This window comes from Rattus norvegicus, chromosome 3 (assembly GCF_036323735.1).
Source record: "Rattus norvegicus strain BN/NHsdMcwi chromosome 3, GRCr8, whole genome shotgun sequence".
Taxonomy (NCBI): Eukaryota; Metazoa; Chordata; class Mammalia; order Rodentia; family Muridae; genus Rattus; species Rattus norvegicus.
The window spans coordinates 85,807,631-85,827,078 of record NC_086021.1 but is presented as its reverse complement, the minus strand read 5'-3'; the positions used below and the strand labels follow the sequence as shown (position 1 = coordinate 85,827,078).

The following is a 19,448-nucleotide window of genomic DNA, read 5'->3' as shown; positions in this document are numbered from 1 at the left end:
CACAAGCCCCCGGAGACCAGACTTGCATCTAACTCACAGAGATTCGTCTGATTAAAGGCGCACACCACCCTGCCTGGCCCAGATTTACTGTTCATTATCTTTTTGCACAAGTTCAGGGTGGTTAGATGCTGTCTGTTAGTTACCGGGCTTTTAATTGAAACCTTCTTCTGTCCATATAGCTGTCACTCACACTACAGTTTTTATCCCTGAGGTCCTTGTGTCCGTCACTCTGTACAGTGTTATACATTGTGGCTGTAAACTTCAGATTGACACGAGGCAGCAGCATTAGAGCAAATTCCCTTTCTCAGATTAGCTTTCAGAGTCTTGACAGAAACGTGTCCTTCCTCTTCTACATTCTCACGGAAAGGAAAGACCTCCTCCTCCTCCCCCTCCCCCCCTCCCCTCTTCCTCCTCCTCCTCCCCCTCCCCCCTCCCCTCATCCTCCTCCTCCTCCCACTCCCCCTCCTCTCCTCTTTGTGCATTTGCAAGAGCCTTGCTGACATGAGAGCACCATTATATGGCGAGGGTCACTTGAACAGAAACACTGCATTACCATGCCATTCAGCTAGGTAACTAATGACCAAGTGACTAACATGCAGGTGTATACATAGTGTGGATGTGCTGGACAGAGGGACAGCTCTGCTCCTGAGGAAGGTGGCGTAAAATTCAAATTTAGGAACCGATCATTGGAAATTGGGAAATTCTGTTTTGCTTTCCAACCATGTTTGGCCATCAAAAGCAAAACTGTTTGTAAAAGGGGTGAGGGAGGGGCTGCTGTAGAGTACTATGGATCTTGGGAAAAGAGAAAACAATTTGAATCATTTTAAGAAACAAATGAGGGAAATGTTAGTTTTAACAAATACTTGATTATATGTATTCCTTAATTGTTGATTGATGTGATTGAGAATGGAAGCCTATTGGAGGTCGAATTGTACTGAAAATGAGCACGTACGTGAGCCCCATTTCTTTGCCAACCTCATTGATTGTATGTGTGTACTTTTAAGCTTGCGTCCTCCAGTCTACTGAAAATCGGCCAAGAGACAGATAAAACTACAACGAGAAATAGAGAATCTGTTTATTTGCTACTGGATATGGTATGTCTTATTTCAATTTAATTAACTTTTACTGATAACAAAATGTTCCAGTCCTTAGCGTGCCTCTTGTTGGCAAGTGAAAGTTTTGTTTTGCTTCTTTTGTGATTTTTGGTTTTTCTCCATTTCTTGTGGTCACTCCACCCAAACCATACACTTTCTAAAAATTTCTGCAAAGACTCCTCCTGTTTAGCCATTGGTCAGTAATAGGAAGTAGTGGGACCGAAGGTGAGCATCATCTGAAAGGATGTGCTCAGGCCTGACTTTCCTGCAAACCAAGTTCACTCCTCTGAGCTTCCCACGCAGAGTCTCTGAGACCCTGCTTCACTTCCTCTGCCTGTCCAGATCTGTGTCTGTCTGCGGAGTCAGCAGAACTCAGAAGGCCATTTTCTTCCCCAGATGATCTTTCCCACTCACACAGGCCTATATTAGACTTTATTCTTGAACTCTAGAATTTAATTAGAGTTGGTCTTATTTTTTACTTTACTTTCTAGCTTGATTTTAAGCCTCTCAAAATGTAGATTACATTTGTAATATGTTTGTATTCACTTTAAGTTTAGAGTACTGCTGAAGATGGGGGTTCTGTGTGATCCTACTGATGAATTGATAAACTTGAAAGTATCATGTAACAGTATTGATAGACTTCACTGTAGTAGGTTTGCATTTTAGGTTCTGAAGTAGATGATCTGTGTCTTTCACATGAGAGAATAGAGAGTTGTTCACCACTCCCACTGAGGAACTTGCATTTCAACATTTTGTTTCCTTTTTCAGATTGTACAAGAATCACCGTTCCTGACAATGGATCTCTTGGAATCTTGTTTTCCTTATGTGTTGCTGAGAAATGCATACCACGCTGTCTACAAACAAAGTGTCACATCCTCTGCATAGAATGCTCACTCCAGACAAGCACGAGTTTCTGTTGCCTTGTTCTATCTGTAAACTGTGGAACTATTTTACCTTAAAGCCTGAAAACAGTTTTGTGGATTAAATTTTCTTCATGCTGTTGTATTTTCTGATCATTGGCTTCCTAACATGGTTGTACTACAATATATTTGGTTGATTGAGTTATACATTCTCAAAACTCAGTGAATTCTATGATTTTAGAGTATCATTTGTTTGAACTACCATTAACACTATGTTTTTGATAACTGATAATGAAAAACCTTGCTTGTTTATTTCTGAAAAAGAATTGTATTTAGTGATTATTTTAGATAGTGATATGATAGCACCCATCTGTGTGTAAATTATTTCATATAGGGAGAGTTCTGATCTGTACCTACGGTTCTTTCTGAGATCAAGACTGGATGTGCATATCGGTGATGCTTACGAATACATTTCTACTTTATTTTGAACATTTGCCAAACTAAATACCTAACACTGTTTAACCTTAGAAATGTTAGACAACTTGAGCATTGGAAGCAGACTCAGTTTCTCAAACAGCAGCTTATGCTGTTGCCTGTAGAAAGCCTACTGATCCTCTCACCCGTGCTGCCTGGTGGGCATCTGCACTACCTTGGACCCTGCTGTATAATAAACAACCAGACTCTTGTCAACTGTTGATACAGATGTTAGTCCCGAATCACTTTTTATATGTTTTAAAATTTGAAATTCAAGTGTACCTGCCATAACATAAATAAACACTAGACTGTATCACATTTTGAATGATTTCCTTAAAATCTTTGGAAACTTATTTGACAATATGAAATTTTTAGTTTAAACTCTGCTACATAGATGTGAGGAGGTCTTAGAGCATTCACTAGTAGATTTGTTATTACAGAATTTGTTTAAATGTTTTAAGAAATATTCCTGGAAAAAATACTGAAATTAGGAGTGAGTGTGTGTGCACGAGTGCATGTGTGTGTGTGTGTGTGTGTGTGTGTGTGTGTGTGTTTGTGTGTGCGCGTGCGCGCGCGTGTATGCATCTGTTACCAAGTGGAGTTGTTGAGGAATAACGAGAAACAGAGTGGCCATGGAGCTCAGCTGCATTAAGGACAGGGACAGTGCTAGGTGGGAAGTCCACATGTGCCCTGCTTTGTGTTTGGCCTGGATGGTGAGTTGCATTTTGCCTTCTGATTGGTCTGCGACAGCCTCTGCTGCCCTGAGTCTGGACAGCACAGAGCTGTGGTTCATAGCTTCTTATGTACACTGCTCACTGGGTTGGAGTCAGCAAAATTGTTTATGAACCCATTTGTGTTCCCCTTGTTCAGATAGAGACAGTGGGGTGGGATCGTGGGGCCACGTGACCCTCATACTCCTTTTTGTGTTTAGAGCAGTAAATAGTAATTATTAAGGAATTGACATAGTTTGATAAGGATTTCTTAAGGGGAGCTTTAAAATAGAACAGTTTCTGCCATTCCCCATGTAATTATGCTAACATTTAATGTTTGCTTCAAAATATTATACTGGTTCAGAGCTAAACAAAGAATTCACAGCTGAGGAATGCCGAATGGCTGAGAAACACCTAAAGAAATGTTCAACATCTTTAGTCATAAGGGAAATGCAAATCAAAACAACCCTGAGATTTCACCTCACACCAGTGAGAATGGCTAAGATCAAAAACTCAGGTGACAGCAGATGCTGGCAAGGATGCGGAGAAAGAGGAACATTCCTCCATTGTTGGTGGGATTGCAGACTGGTACAACCATTCTGGAAATCAGTCTGGAGGTTCCTCAGAAAATTGGACATTGAACTGCCTGAGGATCCAGCTATACCTCTCTTGGGCATATACCCAAAAGATGCCCCAACATATAAAAAAGACACGTGCTCCACTATGTTCATCGCAGCCTTATTCATAATAGCCAGAAACTGGAAAGAACCCAGATGCCCTTCAACAGAGGAATGGATACAGAAAATGTGGTACATCTACACAATGGAATATTACTCAGCTATCAAAAACAATGACTTTATGAAATTCGTAGGCAAATGGTTGGAACTGGAAAATATCCTGAGTGAGGTAACCCAATCACAGAAAAACACACATGGTATGCACTCATTGATAAGTGGCTATTAGCCCAAATGCTTGAATTACCCTAGATGCCTAGAACAAATGAAACTCAAGACGGATGATCAAAATGTGAATGCTTCACTCCTTCTTTAAAAGGGGGACAAGAGTACCCTTGGCAGGGAATAGAGAAGCAAAGATTAAAACAGACACAGAAGGAACACCCATTCAGAGCCTGCCCCACATGTGGCCCATACATATACAGCCATCCAATTAGACAAGATGGATGAAGCAAAGAAGTGCAGGCCGACAGGAGCTGGATGTAGATCGCTCCTGAGAGACACAGCCAGAATACAGCAAATACAGAGGCGAATGCCAGCAGCAAACCACTGAACTGAGAATGGGATCCCCGTTGAAGGAATCAGAGAAAGAACTCGAAGAGCTTGAAGGAGCTCGAGACCCCTTATGAACAACAATGCCAAGCAACCAGAGCTTCCAGGGACTAAGCCAATACCTAAAGACTATACATGGACTGACCCTGGACTCTGACCTCATAGGTAGCAATGAATATTGTAGTAAGAGCACCAGTGGAAGGGGAAGCCCTTGGTCCTGCTAAGACTGAACCTCCAGTGAACGTGATTGTTGGGGGGAGGGCAGCAATGGGGGGAGGATGGGGAGGGGAACACCCATATAGAAGGGGAGGGGGAGGGATTAGGGGGATGTTTGCTCAGAAACCAGGAAAGGGAATAACACTCGAAATGTAAATAAACACTCAAGTTAATTAAAAAAAAAAAAAAATTATACTGGGCCGGAAAGATGGCTCAGCAGGTAAAGGTGCTTTCCACTGGGTGACCTGAAATCAGGCCCTGGGAGTGCCAGCTCCTGGAGGTTGTCCTCTGACCTTCACGTAGATGTGGCACACACATTCTCACCCCCAACTAAGTGATAAATAAATGTAGTTTTTAAAACAAATATCACAGTGTCATCATTGGTTTGATTCCTGCATGGCTAACTCGAGAATCTTTAATTTTCATCCTAGTGTTTAGCCTATCATTAGGCCTAAAAGTAACAATGGGAAAGCAGCAATCTGTAGAGGGCCCTGCTCTCCCTGGTCACCTACTCCTGACCTGAAGTGGGAGATGGGAGGACGTGTTACTGCTATAGGCATGTCCTGCTGTCCTGCTCGTGCTGGAAAGCGGAAGCGGAGGTGGGGCTGTGTAGAGCACTCTGGAGACCAGGTTTCACCTGTGAGCATTAGTGTTCATTTACTTTAAATATGCAGCTCGGCCACATGCCCTGTGGCTGGGTGTTGAAATCGCCGTTTGGCCTAGATTGAACTGAAGATGATCAGAACAAGCTCTTGGAATTTTTTACTTGTGTTTTACTGTTAGTGTTGGATCATTCTTTCTCGTTGGTCAGCTACTACATTGCTTCCAACTCAGTGAGCTGCCCATAAAAGGAGCTATATAATTACTTTCAGCCCATGCTAAAGTTGCCACCAAATTGTTAAGATTTGTTTTATATGTTAGTGATTAAGCACAATTAACTCATCTTCTCTTCGATGCAGTTCGACTATTTATCATTGTTATAATTTCACTGAGGCATTCTCCTGAACTTGTAGACTACTCGATGTTCTCAGAAACTAGAGATGCCCCTTTTCAAAATGCCCTGTTTTTAGGGAAAAAAAAGATAGAAAAATGATATTTTCTATTTTCTTTCTTTTTTTTTTTTTTCCGGAGCTGGGGACCGAACTCTAGGGAGCAAGCGCCCTACCACTGAGCTAAATCCCCAACCCTGAAAAATGATATTTTCATATCCACTTAACATCATAAAATAACTTGAAAAGTAATATTATCCATAAACTTTGATATGTGTTATTGGGTATCTTCACATCCATGTTCATTTCACCTCAACCAGATGGTTCACTGTGAGTTTTCCCCCAATTGTCGCAAATGAGTGAAGAACTGTCTCTCAACTAGGTCTCCTGCCGGGTATCAGTAGAATTGTTGAACTAGTGTGGAAGCACATGACAGTTGGCTTTCTAACCCACATCTTTAGTACTGTGCCATGGTCTGTTTTCAAAGTACTGTAACGGTTTCCTTGATGAATGACTGGACTTGGGTACTCTGCCTCCTCCTTGGTCCTTACTGACCCTAATTTTGTTACATGTGTCTGTTTCTCCTGTCCGCCTCAACTTCATGTACTGAATCAAATTCCTTCCTCCTCTGTCTCCACATTGTAGCTTGAATCTGAAATGGCTCCCATTCAATGACAAGTTGACAGCCTGGGTTTTGAGAACTAGATGGATTCCGGTGGCTCTGCCTCAGTTCTCTTTAGCATTGCTGTGACAAATACCTGATAATAAGTAGTTGAAGGAAGTAAGGGAGGGTTCCCTCACAATTTGGGGGTACATCGTGGTAGGCAAGTCACAGCAGTGGGAGCATGGGGCAGCTGATCACTTTGCCTCCAGTCAGAAAGCAGGACAGCAGGTGTTCAATTCCCTTCCTCTTAGGCAATCGGAGAACACAACCCTGGAAAGGAAGGCCTTCACTTAAGGCTGTGATGCTCAACCTGTAGGTCATGACCCCTTTAGGGGTGAAGTATCAGATATTCTACATAGCAGATAATTACATTACAATTCCTAACAATAGCAAAATTACAGTTGTGAAGTAACGAAATAACTTTATGGTTGGGGGGCATGGTCACTGAGTGAGAGAAGCCGAAGGGTCGCAGCAAGCGGGTGGAGAACCACTCATTTAGGCTGCATCTTCCTACCTCAGTTAGCCCAGGTGTGATGACTATTGACTACATCTGGAACTAACTCGACTACACCTGGGGGGAGTGGGGGACACGCAACTGGGGCACACTTGGGATGGATTTTTCTTGATTGTATTGCTTGAGGTTGGAGACCTACCCTAAATCTGGACCACATACAAAGATGGGGAAGAAGGAAGTGGTATTTGAAGACCAGCTCTAACATGCACACTTCTGGACTGAGCAACTATTGGATTCTTGGATTTACTGTCCAGGGACAGCCATTATTGGACTATCTGGACTACAGCCTGTAAGCCGCTCTAATATATGTTGTACATTATACATATATACATATATGTAATATATAATATATATACATGTATATAATATATAACATGTAGTATATATTTATATATCTCAACTGAACTGCTCACTAGAAATTTTCCCCAATTGTCATATATGGGTGAAGAACTATCTCTCAAATAGGACTCCTGCCCAGTATCGATAGAATTATTGAAAACTAGTGTGGTAGTGGATGAGTGTTGTAATATATATTTATGTAAAGAAACATTTATACTTACTTATTCTCCAGAGAACCCTCATACACCAGCCAGTCTAAAAGCTCTCACAGACATTAGCCACAATTTTAGAATCATGGTGATTCTAAGACCAGTCAGTTTGACAATCAAGATAACCATCAGAGATTAGCCTAGTAGGCAGATTAATCCCTAATGGGTTCATAATATGGCGTCATTGCTAGCAAGTGGTAGAAATTGGAAGTGGGGACTATTTGGAAGGAGAGGTCACTGGAAACAGTCCCTAGAAAGGTATACAAGGTATCCAGTCCCTTCCTACCTGCTTTTGCTACTTCCTGCCTGCTGTGGCGTGAGAGGTCCGGTTCCACCATGCTCCATCTCATCACACACCAGCAGTGGACGGCGGAGACTGCACCAAAATATATTTCCTCCTCTGAATGTTGTTCCAGGTGTCTATTACTGTGATGACAGCCAGCGGCATAGATACCAGGTGACATACTACCGATGTTAATATACCCCTTTTAATTTTTTAAATTTATTTTTAATGTGAAATGGTGTTCTGTCTATATGCCTGGTGCCCTTAGAGGCTAGAAGAAGGTGTCAGATCCCTTAGGACTGGAATGTCAGATGGTTGTGAGCCCCGATGTGGATGCTGGGAATTAAACTTAGATCTTAAAGAATAGCCAGGCCACGTTCTTAATGACTGAGCCATCTCACCAGCTCCAGACTATTTGCTTCTTCAGAAATTATCTTCAAAGAGTTTTATCATTCTTTTAGCAGTGTAGTCTCACATTTTCTATTCACAAGGATGTGGCATGTTCATGTCTAGCTCTGATCTGAAATTTCTACATTATCTTAAATGAAAAAGAATGGTTGCCTTAACTTTAGCCCATCTACGAGGCTAAAATTAATTTTAAGACTACTCTGTGGCATATATACATTATATATGCATGTATTCTATACTTAATACATATAATGTAGAGGTTAGACCTTCAAATGTCATCGTGACAATCAAAACAATGATGACAGTTGTTCCCCAGGAAGCCCCTCTCCTTTTCTGCATGTTGTTCCCTGCCCATGCAATGGAATGTTCTCTTACGTTCTATGTGGCAAACTCCTGATCATATTCTAGATGTTGAGTTCAAGTATCGATAACCTTTGTCCTTAATGCACCCTCCTCTGTTTTCAACCTTGCAACTGCCTTTATAATAAAGGCATTGTCTCATTCTGGGAATACCTTGAGGTCAGGGTCTATTTATTGCACCGGTCTGTGTGGCCAGGTCTCCGACCTGGAACTCATAGGTAAGTCACTGGTGTAAGTCACTGGTGTGACTGGAAGGACAGCACAGATCTCCGCGGGTCGAGCTGCCCTTTGCTCTCTTCATGTGGTAGAGGGGTAATTGATTATATTTCTCTTGGTTCTGGTGGGATGCTGAGAATCGTGAGTTACAGAGGGTGAGGGGATTTCCAGACCCTGGAATACTGGTATCTTAATGATGACAGAAAGAAGTGGCTTCTTTTATTTCTTACAGCAAAACAATTTGTTTGCCTGGGGATTTGGAGAAAGAGACGGAATCTGGGGATGTTTATGAGATTAGTGATGGGAGCATCGGCAAGACACCAAAAAGATTTTCCTCGCTGCAGAAATGAAGTTTTGCTTTTTATTTTGGAAATACAGGAAAAATGCTGAAGAGCAAAGAACGACCCCAGATGGATCGCAGAAGCAGGGTTCGAAGGTACTGCCCTTGAACAGATGATCTTTCTATTCTGGTGACTCTAACGAGAGCCAATACTTCACAAAAAGCACAGGAGCTTTGTGGCACTTAGCTGTAATCTTACCCCTTTGCTGAAATCCCTCCTGCACTCAGGCTAGCCTGGTGATCTGATGTCACCGGGCGCAAGGGATTAATAAGCCTTGACATTTTATCCTATCAGTGTAATACCCAGCTCTTCTCAAGACTGCCTGGCCCTTGCTTTGGCAGCGGATCACACAGGGGGAGCCGTAGCGGCTCATAGACTTTCAAGACAGCAGAACAACCTTGGAGAACGAATGCTCGGACTGCTGCAGGTTACAGCACCCAGAGGTGAGTGATGAGAGGACGCGGCCGATGGCCTCTGGATCCTGGAGCGAGCTCTGCTCTCTCTGTCACAGGTCCAGCTGCTGCTAACAAGTGAACTGGTGTCATTTCTTCATTCTGGAGGAGAATACATCTCTGATCTAGATTCTCTTCAGTTGTGAACCATAAACCATTTTTTCCCTCCATTGTGACACTCTATATAGGGCTCAACCACTCGTTTTCAGAGTTCCGAGAGCTCTGGGACAAGCACCCAGGTACAGGTGACAGGCAAGTGGACTCTGACAAACGGTGAGATCAGATTCCTAATTTGGATTATTACACATTGTCTTGGTTTTATCACCCTTTACAAGCTCAAAATTTAAACTTATTTTAAATTGTGTGTGTGTGCATGTGTGTGTGTGTTTGTGTGTGTGTGTACACCATAGCATGCATGTGGGGTCAGAGGTTTACTTATGGAAGCTGGTTCTCTCCTTCTATCGTCTTGGTGCCAGGGATTAGATTTAGGTCATTGACTTAGGGTTTTTATCATTGCAACAAAACCCATGACCCAAAGCAAGTAGAGGAGGGAAGGGTTTATTTGGTTTATGCTTCTTCAATGAAGTCCATCACTGAGGAAAGGCTGGACAGAGACTCGAGCGGAACATGGAACCTGGAGGCAGGAGCCTCCATGCAGAGACCATGGAAGCGTGCTGCTTACTGGTTGTTCCCATGGCTTTCTCAGCCTGCTCTCCTATAAAACCCAGAATTACCAGCCCAGGGTTAGCACCATCCACAGTGGGCTGGGCCCTTCCCATCAATCACTGATTAAGAAAATGGCCTACATTTTTAAGGCAAGATTTTCTCAATTGAGGTTCCCTTCTTTCCACTGACTCAAGCTTATGCCAAGCTGACATAGAACAAGTCAGGGCAGTCATCATCATGCTTGGAGACCAATTCCCTAACCCATTCTTTCAAGACCCCCCTTTTTAAAGAAGAGAGGAGACGAGCAGAAAAAAAAGGCCTCTATAAAAATACACACAAAAAAGGGCTGATTGTCTGCTGCTGCGTCATAAAGGAGAATTCAACCAGTGAAGCTCTGTGCCATCTGTCCAGACATTAACCTTTTCCGTGCTGGAGAAGATTTAGGTATTTGGGGGGATTTTACTGGAAGGAAATTCAATTCCTTTCTTTTTGAATCTTGAATTTAATGATAAAACACCTCTTAACATTAGAAGTGGCCCAAGGAATTTAGAAGCGAATACACTAATTGTGGTGTCTTTAAAATGAGCGGGAAGCTAGAGTGCAGTGCAGAGAGGTCTTGCTTAGCGTGAACAAGGCCCAGGCTCCATCCCCAGAACCACATACACCAGACATAGTGCCAACACCTGTAACCCAGAACTTGGGAGATGGAAGGTTATACTCTGCTTCATTGCAAATTTGGGGCTAGTTTGGAATTCATGATACCCTATGCCTCCCCAGAAAAAGTGTTAAAATAAAAATTAAAACATGGAGTGGCTTCCAGTATGTAACTATGTAACTGTTTTCTGGGTAATTATATAGTAGAGCCTCTCTACTTGATATATAAACAATTGTGATTGATTTTATATATATATATATATATATATATATATATATATATACACACACACACACATACACACACATACATACACACACATATATGTATACAATATATACATATACATACATATGTGTGCATATTGTATGTTATATACAGTATACACACATATATGTATATTTAATGTATATACATATGCATATGAGTATATGTAAACAAATATAACCGTAATATAACTGTATAACTATAAGTATATATGTATATAAAATTGTTACTCTGTGTTTTCTTTTTTGCAGTCCTGTGGACTGAGCCCATGATCTGAAGGCAAGGACTCTACTACTGAGCTACATCCTCAGATCTTTAAGTTAGTTTATCTCTTATTTATCCATTTATTGGCTTGTTAAGTTTTCATTCACAGGCAATGTTAAGAGGATAGTTAAATATCAGTTTCCAGTTAAATGTATGCATCTTGGCAGCAGTTAGATTAATCTGTCAAGAGTTGGATGATCTGTCAAAACTCCAGCAACTTTACCTCTGCTTTTCTTCCCTGTCACATGTAAGTTGTAAAAAACTAGAAATAGTAAGCCCTACTTCAGCACCAGTTTAATAAATATAGTAGGTTTTCAATGAAAAATATCTACCACGTGCTAAAAGTAGGGGACAGACGGTGAAATATGAACAACGCCAACAAAAAGCACAGCTGACTAGATTTGTCTGTGGTTATGGGTTCTACCCACAGCTTCATGCAAAAGAGATTGGACTTGAGGCGCATCTTAAACCAAGACATCCCATGGGATTGGCAAATTAATTGTGCTTGGAAGTTATGAGAGCAGAGACCTGCAGAAAACTGATCAGGAAACAAGAATGGGACATTAAGATTCCACTGTGATAAATCACCTCACCAAGGTAACTTATGCAAGAGATTATCTGAGCTTATGATTCCAGAGAGCTAGAGTCTGTGATAGCAGGGACAGCACGGCAGCAGGAGGCAGGTGGCAATGCATAATGGTTAGGGCAGCAAACAGAACTCACGTCAAGAGCAAGCACAAAGCAGAAAGAACGAACTAGAAATGGCACCGTCTTTAAACTCTGGAAGCCCTCCTCCAGTGACATACTTCCTCTAAGAAGGCCACACCTCTTAAATCTCCCAGACAGTGCCACTAATGGAGACCAAGCATTCGAATACACAGACCTATAGGGGACAGTCTCAGTCAAACCACCAAAGGCCTAGAAAGAAGTCTGAGGGTTGAAGAGAAGTCAAACTGCTTTTTCATCTGAGTTCATTTGACTAGACTTGTCTTGTGACCAAAGAACTCTGTGCAGAAATATCTGCAACAACCATTTGTTGAATGGGTTCAGGCACGTTTATTTCTCAAACATTGTCAACAAGGACCAGAGAGGGTCCCTGACATCACAGAATTTACCAATTAGTGGAGACATTAAAGGTGGTGGGAATTTTGGTTTCTTTAAAAACGCAGATGTGGGAAATGCTTCAGACTGTCCACAGCTGCAGACTATGATTTGTCTTGTGCTCCAGAAGCTACAGAAAGTTTTTGCAAGTATATGCCATTTAGAATTCCAGGGACTCTTGAGAGGGTATAAGAACCCAAGAGCAGTGCATCCACTGCTCTTCCTCCTGCTGCTGCTGCTGCTGGTTACTGCTTGTTGCTTGTTGCTGGTTGCTGGTTGTTGTTTCTGTTTGCTGTTTGCTGGTTGGAGATATCTTGGTGAAGAAGATCAACATTGCCCCAAGGAACTTGGCACCCCTGATCTGCTGAAAGTGGTTTAAAGATATTGATGCCCTCTAACCTTCTTTCTCTCCTTCCTAGTGTTAGGGGGTTGGGAAGGGACAAGGGTAGAGAAGGGTGGTAGAAAAAAAGAACCCAATAAAGTAGCCAAAAGCCCTGTTTTACATTTCACCTTGCCTGTAACACAAATCTTAACACTTCACGTTTTATGCAGGAGACAGAGAGCAAAACAAAGAATGATTGTTCAGCCTGACTGGGTTGAAACCCAGAAGGGACTTGACTGAAATCCTCGGTGTTATTAATCCTGGCCAATGCATTGTGGATGCTTCTGAAAATTAACATACTGTCTCTCACTGGCAAACAAAACGAGTTGCACTTACCTAAAATCCAGCTTTCCTGTTCCTCGGTCCCTCTCTCTCCACACGGTTACTGTACCCTGCTAGTGCACTTACGTCAGATTTGTTAAGGGATGCCTGATAAAGCAAGAGGAATGATTCAAATACTGAAGCTATTGTTTCAGTGAGTAAATTGTCAACTGAGCTCTAGCATTCAAACTGAATCCTTATTATATCAAAGAGCAAAGTGCTTGCAATTGTAGACTCTCCCCGGCAGGAAGGGCGCATACTTCCCTGTCCCAGAACATCGCTGAGCCTGTTGAACGTGCCTTTTCTATTTTCCATTTTCCCACTTTTGATGAGAAAAGTACCTTTCTTGAGCGTGTATCTCTGTACCTCAGAATTATAAGGTGCTAAAAGATGGCCTGACCTTTTCTAGGGCACAAGGAAGCTCATGGTGGAACCTCTTTGATCCCTGCTGGCTTTTTAACTGAATGGTTTTTAGAAGTCTTTTGGCACAGGCAGAAACAGAATGGTGTTTATAGTAGGTGGATTTTCATTATTGGATAAGAAAGTATTTGTTCAAGTCGGTTTATCAGTGCCTGATGGGCCGCAGATTGCCCTACAGGCATACTTTTCTCACATCAAAACTCACATCCCTTAAAAAAAAAAATTCAAAGATCTTTAATACAAGTCTGTGTTTTCTTTCCAGCCCATCATATGCTGAGATGTAGGACAGAAGCCTTCTGAACTTCTCGGGTTTTTCCCCCGTGATGTAATTGATATCATACCTACTCAGTTGGCTACAGCTTTTAGGGGCTAAGTCTGTTTGCTGAAATGTTTGCACTTCCTCCTCAACTGAAAGAATTCAAAGACATGAAGTGTCTACTGTGAAAATACATAACAAATACAAAAGCTGTTCTCTAAAGGCCTATCGGAGTGGCTACCACTGAAGCGATTGCTCTCTACGGAACGTGTGGAAGAACAGCGCCATGTTGAATTCATTGAGGCACTCTCTTCTGATTTTTTTTTGTTCTATTTTTTTTTAAATAATTTCCATCAACAGACCTCCACCCCGAACAAAAGCAGGTGCTTTTCAGCATAACATCTCAAGTAACTGGAGGGAAAGGGGGAAGAATGGGGTGTATTGCTAATCGGTAACTCTGCCATCTCCGAATCATGAGGATGGTCTTTTGTCGATGACTAAAAGCTTTAATGAGAGGCATTTGCCTACCATGCACAAGGCCTTCTATCTCACTCCCATTGTCCCCATAAAGCTTTCAAGTTTGAGTGTTGGTAAAGTAAGCTCACTTGCACATTTTTGTAACACTTTTTATTTTCTTTTTTTTTTATTATTATTTTATTAGGTAAATACAATGTCACTCTCTTCAGACACACCAGAAGAGGGCATTGGATCCCATTACAGATGGTTGTGAGCCACCATGTGGTTACTGGGAATTGAACTCAGGACCTGTAGAGGGCCGCAATAACATTCGCCACCACAAGATGGCGCTGGCTTCCACTGCGCCCCACGTGGTAGGCCGAGACAGTTTCGCCATTACAAGATGGCGCTGGCCTCCACTGCGCCAGCCGACTTCCTTTCAGGAAGTTAACTGTGTGCACATGTGCAAGAGTGCCTTCGTGCCAGGTCTTTGCCCACTCCGGGGCGTGCCTAATGAGATCATGGGTAAGCAACCGATCAGGTATGGATGCGCCGCGCTAGGGTGTATATAAGCCGCGCCATGCTGGCACCCAGCGCCCTCTCTATTATTAATAAATATAAGCATTTGGCTACAGAAGGATTCGTGTGTTCCCGCGTATTCTTGCTGGCGAGAGGTCGCGCGGGACAGGACCTCTGGAAGAGCAGTCAGTGCTCTTAACTACTGAGCCATCTCTCCAGCCCTGTAACACTTTTTCAAATGTGCATTGGTGTTTTCCCTGCACGTATGTCTGTATGAGGGTGTAAGATCCTGGAATTAGTTGTGAACTGCTATGTAGGTCCTGGGACTTGAACCCAGGTCCTCTGGAAGAGCAGTCAAGTGCCCTTAACCACTGAGCCATCTCTCCAACCCCCTCGCTTGCTCATTTTAATGCGTCGGAATCCTCACTCCTTCTCAGTGGAGTCTTTGTTACAAGTCACAACCCTGCAGCTTAGCAAATGGAGTCCTGTGTGGAAGCGGTGCGGCTGAGGAGGTTAATCACAACGCTACCAGATGGGAAGGGAATCATGGGAGCTCCAAACGGCAGTGACCATTTTCCCCACATGTCGCTCAGACCGCCAAGCCAATGAAAAACCTTTCTTCCCACTTCCAAACAACTTTGGATTCCCCTGGCTACACAAACTCAAGCACCATTCTGGCTCTGGGGCGCTGCTGCGCTTGCAGAGCGCCTATGCCAAACTGACAGTTGCTCAAGCTCCGTGACCAGGAACGGTACTTCCGGGGTATTCAGCTTAGGGTGGCGGTCGCGGCAAAGGTTGGCCCTGTTGAATTTGCCTGGATTGAAACAGAGTTTAGAGCTTACTATGACGGTGCTTTTGTTTTGGCTTCCAGAGCGTTTGCATGGCACCAGCATAGTTGAACGAGCGCTAAGTAATCAGCCTTTAAGGAGAAAGGATTTCTTCTTGATTCTAGAGCTCAGCCGCAGAATTCCTGAGAAACAAAGTTTTTCTTTTGGACCTGATGTGGATTGACTCACTGTTGATGCACTGTTCCCACTCAGGTTGAAGCTTAGCCCCACTTTAATGAAGTTGTAAGGGCGGCTTTTCTTAAAGGGTTGAATTCTTGCTCACACACGGCATACTTCTCGCCACAAGAAAGGTTTATTACAAAGTGCACTTAGCACCTCCCCTTACGTGTACAAGTGATAGCCTTCAAGTCCGTTCCTGCTCTCACAGGTACAAATCGGCCAACCTCGAATATTTTGTTATAGCTACCCTAAATCTACCATTTCCCTGTGTATTTTGGCCTTCACTCAATCCCCGTTCCGCTTGCTCTAACAGACAGGGTTACATGTTTGTGAAAGCCAAATTAATCAGAATTTGTGATTTTTGACCAGGAGGATATTTGCACTTGCTATAAATCTCTTTACTGTAGCAAAGGCCTTTGTTAGGCATACGCAACAGTTGAAAGGCAACACATGTGGAACATTCAGCTCCATTCTGAATCATAAATCAAGGTCAAAATCACCACAAGCTGGGCATGGTAGACCTTGCCTGTTATCCCAGCACTCAGAAGGATGAGATAAGAGGATGTGCCTGAGTTTAAGGGCAGTATGGGCTTATACTAAGTTCCTGCCCTGTCTGGGCTGCGGAGTAAGACCCTCGCATAAGCATCAACAATTCAGAGCACAGAAAACTCTCTATTCAAATTCCATGTTTACCACTTTGTGTCCTGAACACATCCTTGGGAAAAATTTGGCCCTAAAAATGATCGCTTACTTAATGAAAACAACATACACGAAAAGGCAGTAAATCTATGTCCAACAACAGATGATGAATGGAGGAACAAATGTGGTCACAACGGAATTTTATACAGCCTTAAAGGGGGAGTGGAGACATGTAGCAACGTGGGTAAAGAGTCAAGGTCTGCTAAGTGAAACAAGCCAACGGTGAGGGACAAATGCTGGGACGCCTCCTCTCTAAGGGGCTGAGGAACAAATGTGGTCACAACGGAATTTTATACAGCCTTAAAGGGGGAGTGGAGACATGTAGCAACGTGGGTAAAGAGTCAAGGTCTGCTAAGTGAAACAAGCCAACGGTGAGGGACAAATGCTGGGACGCCTCCTCTCTAAGGGGCTGAGAGCAATCGGTTCACAGAGATGGAAGGTTACAGACAGTTATTAGTCGGGGGTGGGGCCGGGGCAGGCCATGCCACATGGGGAAGTGGATCCAGTGGAAGACACAGGCTTAGAAAGAGTTGAAGAGGGGAAGTCTGTATTGTGTGCTTTTTGCTACAATAAAAAAGACAACAAGAGATAACCCTTCAGGGACTGGAGAGATCACACAATGGCACAAGAACATTTGCTGCCTTTGTAGAGGACCTGAGTTCAGTTCCCAGCACCTGTGTAAGGCATTTTCACAATGACTCCAGATCCAGGGGAAATGTATGATTCCCTGTCTGGCCTCTGTGGGCAACTTCACACATGCACTACATATCAACACATGCACAAAAAATTTAAAAATATTCAGTAACTAAGTGAATCTTTTAAAAAAAGGATACTTATTCTTTAAAATATTATTTTCCTTGTGTATTTTTTCCAGGGACCTGTGTGTGTGTGTGTGTGTGTGTGTGTGTGTGTGTGTGTGTGTGTGTGTGTGTGATAGAGACAGAGAGAGAAAGAGAGAGAGAGAGAGAATATATGTGTGTGTGTGTGTGTGTGTGTGTGTGTGTGTGATAGAGAGACAGAGAGAGAAAGAGAGAGAGAGAGAGAGAGAGAGAGAGAGAGAGAGAGAGAGAGAATATACACACGGGCAGACATGTTAAGAGAAAATGTCCTCTCTTATCTGGACCCATTTACAGTTCAAAATCTACAGATTTACATTATTGTATTTAGTAGAACCAAAAGGTAGCATTGTCTTGAAATAGTGTAAAAATTTTAGTGTTCTGCTGAACATTTTGCATTCTATTCTCTTCTTCCTTCCTTTTTTTTTTCTTTTTTCTTTTTTTCAGAGCTGGGGACCGAACCCAGGGCCTTCCGCTTGCTAGGCAAGCGCTCTACCACTGAGCTAAATCCCCAACCCCCTCTTCTTCCTTCCTAAATCAACCTCTCTCCATCTCCGTTCTCTCTTTCCAACTTTCTCTAGATCTGTTGATACATTTCCCTCTTTGTCTCTGTCTCTCCCTTTGACTCTGTCTCTGTCTGTCTCTGTCTCTCTGAATGAGTGTATATGCATGTCTGTAGAGGCATGATCCTAACTTGCATGTACTGCTCACCTTGGGTGTGCTCCAACTCTCTATCCTGTCTGTGACTGTCATTTGTCATTTTGCTGAAGGCTACCTGGCTTGTCATCTACTAGGGATTCTTCTGTCTTCACCTCATATCTTGCTGGAAAGTTCTTAATGTGGGTTCTTAAGGTTTGAGCCCATCTTCTCACTCTTGCATAATAGGGGCTTTTACCCACTAAGCTATCTCTGCAGACAACCCCACCAGACCCCTTTTTGAACTTCTGACCATTCTACCTCTGACACTCAAGTTCTAGGATTAAAGGTATATAGCTGGGCTGGAGAGATAGCTCAGTGGTTAAGAGCACTGACTGCTCTTCCAGAGGTCCTAAGTTCAAATCCCAGCAACCACATGGTGGCTCACAACCATCTGTAATGAGATCTGATGCCCTCTTCTGGTGTGTCTGAAGATAGCTACAGTGGACTTATACATAATAAATTAATAAATAAATCTTTAAAGGTGTGCATCTTCAGCAGTATTCTACATTTTATTGGTTGCATAGCATCCTAAACAGTGCCACCTGTGAGAGGCCAAGTAAGTGTTCAAAGACAAGAACATATGGGTGACATTTTTTTTCTTTTTTAAAAAACTTTTATTTTCTTTCCTGATTGCCCTTGTATTCTAAACTTTTTTTTTTTTATTAACTTGAGTACTTCTTATATACATTTCGAGTGTTATTCCCTTTCCCGGTTTCCGGGCAAACATCCCCCTCCCCCCTCCCCTTCCTTATGGGTGTTCCCCTCCCAACCCTCCCCCCATTGCCGCCCTCCCCCCCATAGTCTACTTCACTGGGGGTTCAGTCTTAGCAGGACCCAGGGCTTCCCCTTCCACTGGTGCTCTTACTAGGATATTCATTGCTACCAATGGGGTCAGAGTCCAGGGTCAGTCCATGTATAGTCTTTAGGTAGTGGCTTAGTCCCTGGAAGCTCTGGTTGCTTGACATTGTTGTACATATGGGGTCTCGAGCCCCTTCAAGCTCTTCGAGTTCTTTCTCTGATTCCTTTAACAGGGGACCTATTCTCAGTTCAGTGGTTTGCTGCTGGCATTCGCCTCTGTATTTGCTGTATTCTGGCTGTGTCTCTCAGGAGCGATCTACATCCGGCTCCTGTCGGTCTGCACTTCTTTGCTTCATCCATCTTGTCTAATTGGGTGGCTGTATATGTATGGGCCACATGTGGGGCAGGCTCTGAATGGGTGTTCCTTCAGTCTCTGTTTTAATCTTTGCCTCTCCCTTCCCTGCCAAGGGTATTCTTTTTCCTCATTTAAAGAAGGAGTGAAGCATTCACATTTTGATCATCCGTCTTGAGTTTCATTTGTTCTAGGCATCTAGGGTAATTCAAGCATTTGGGCTAATAGCCACTTATCAATGAGTGCATACCATGTATGTCTTTCTGTGATTGGGTTAGCTCACTCAGGATGATATTTTCCAGTTCCAACCATTTGCCTATGAATTTCATAAACTC

At 42.9% G+C, this 19,448-nt stretch overlaps 1 protein-coding gene and 1 long non-coding RNA gene across 7 annotated transcripts in view; both read left to right on the top strand.

Moving 5' to 3' along the window:
- The window catches only part of Nckap1 (NCK-associated protein 1), a 74,416-nt gene extending 71,670 nt beyond the window's left edge, over positions 1–2,746 (top strand). For all 6 annotated transcript variants that reach the window (XM_039105741.2, XM_039105743.2, XM_039105742.2 and 3 more), the window contains 2 exons: positions 1,005–1,094; positions 1,863–2,746. In XM_039105741.2, the coding sequence (XP_038961669.1) occupies positions 1,005–1,094; positions 1,863–1,979 (207 nt within the window). In that variant the 3' untranslated portion in view covers positions 1,980–2,746. The remainder of the gene's footprint in view (positions 1–1,004; positions 1,095–1,862) is intronic.
- A 5,696-nt stretch (positions 2,747–8,442) lies between these two features.
- Positions 8,443–14,843, top strand: LOC134486397 (uncharacterized). Its single transcript, XR_010065250.1, has 5 exons — positions 8,443–9,406; positions 11,255–11,322; positions 11,698–11,864; positions 13,754–14,130; positions 14,409–14,843. It is a non-coding gene; the product is annotated as an uncharacterized LOC134486397 (long non-coding RNA).
- Positions 14,844–19,448: the final 4,605 nt, after the last annotated feature.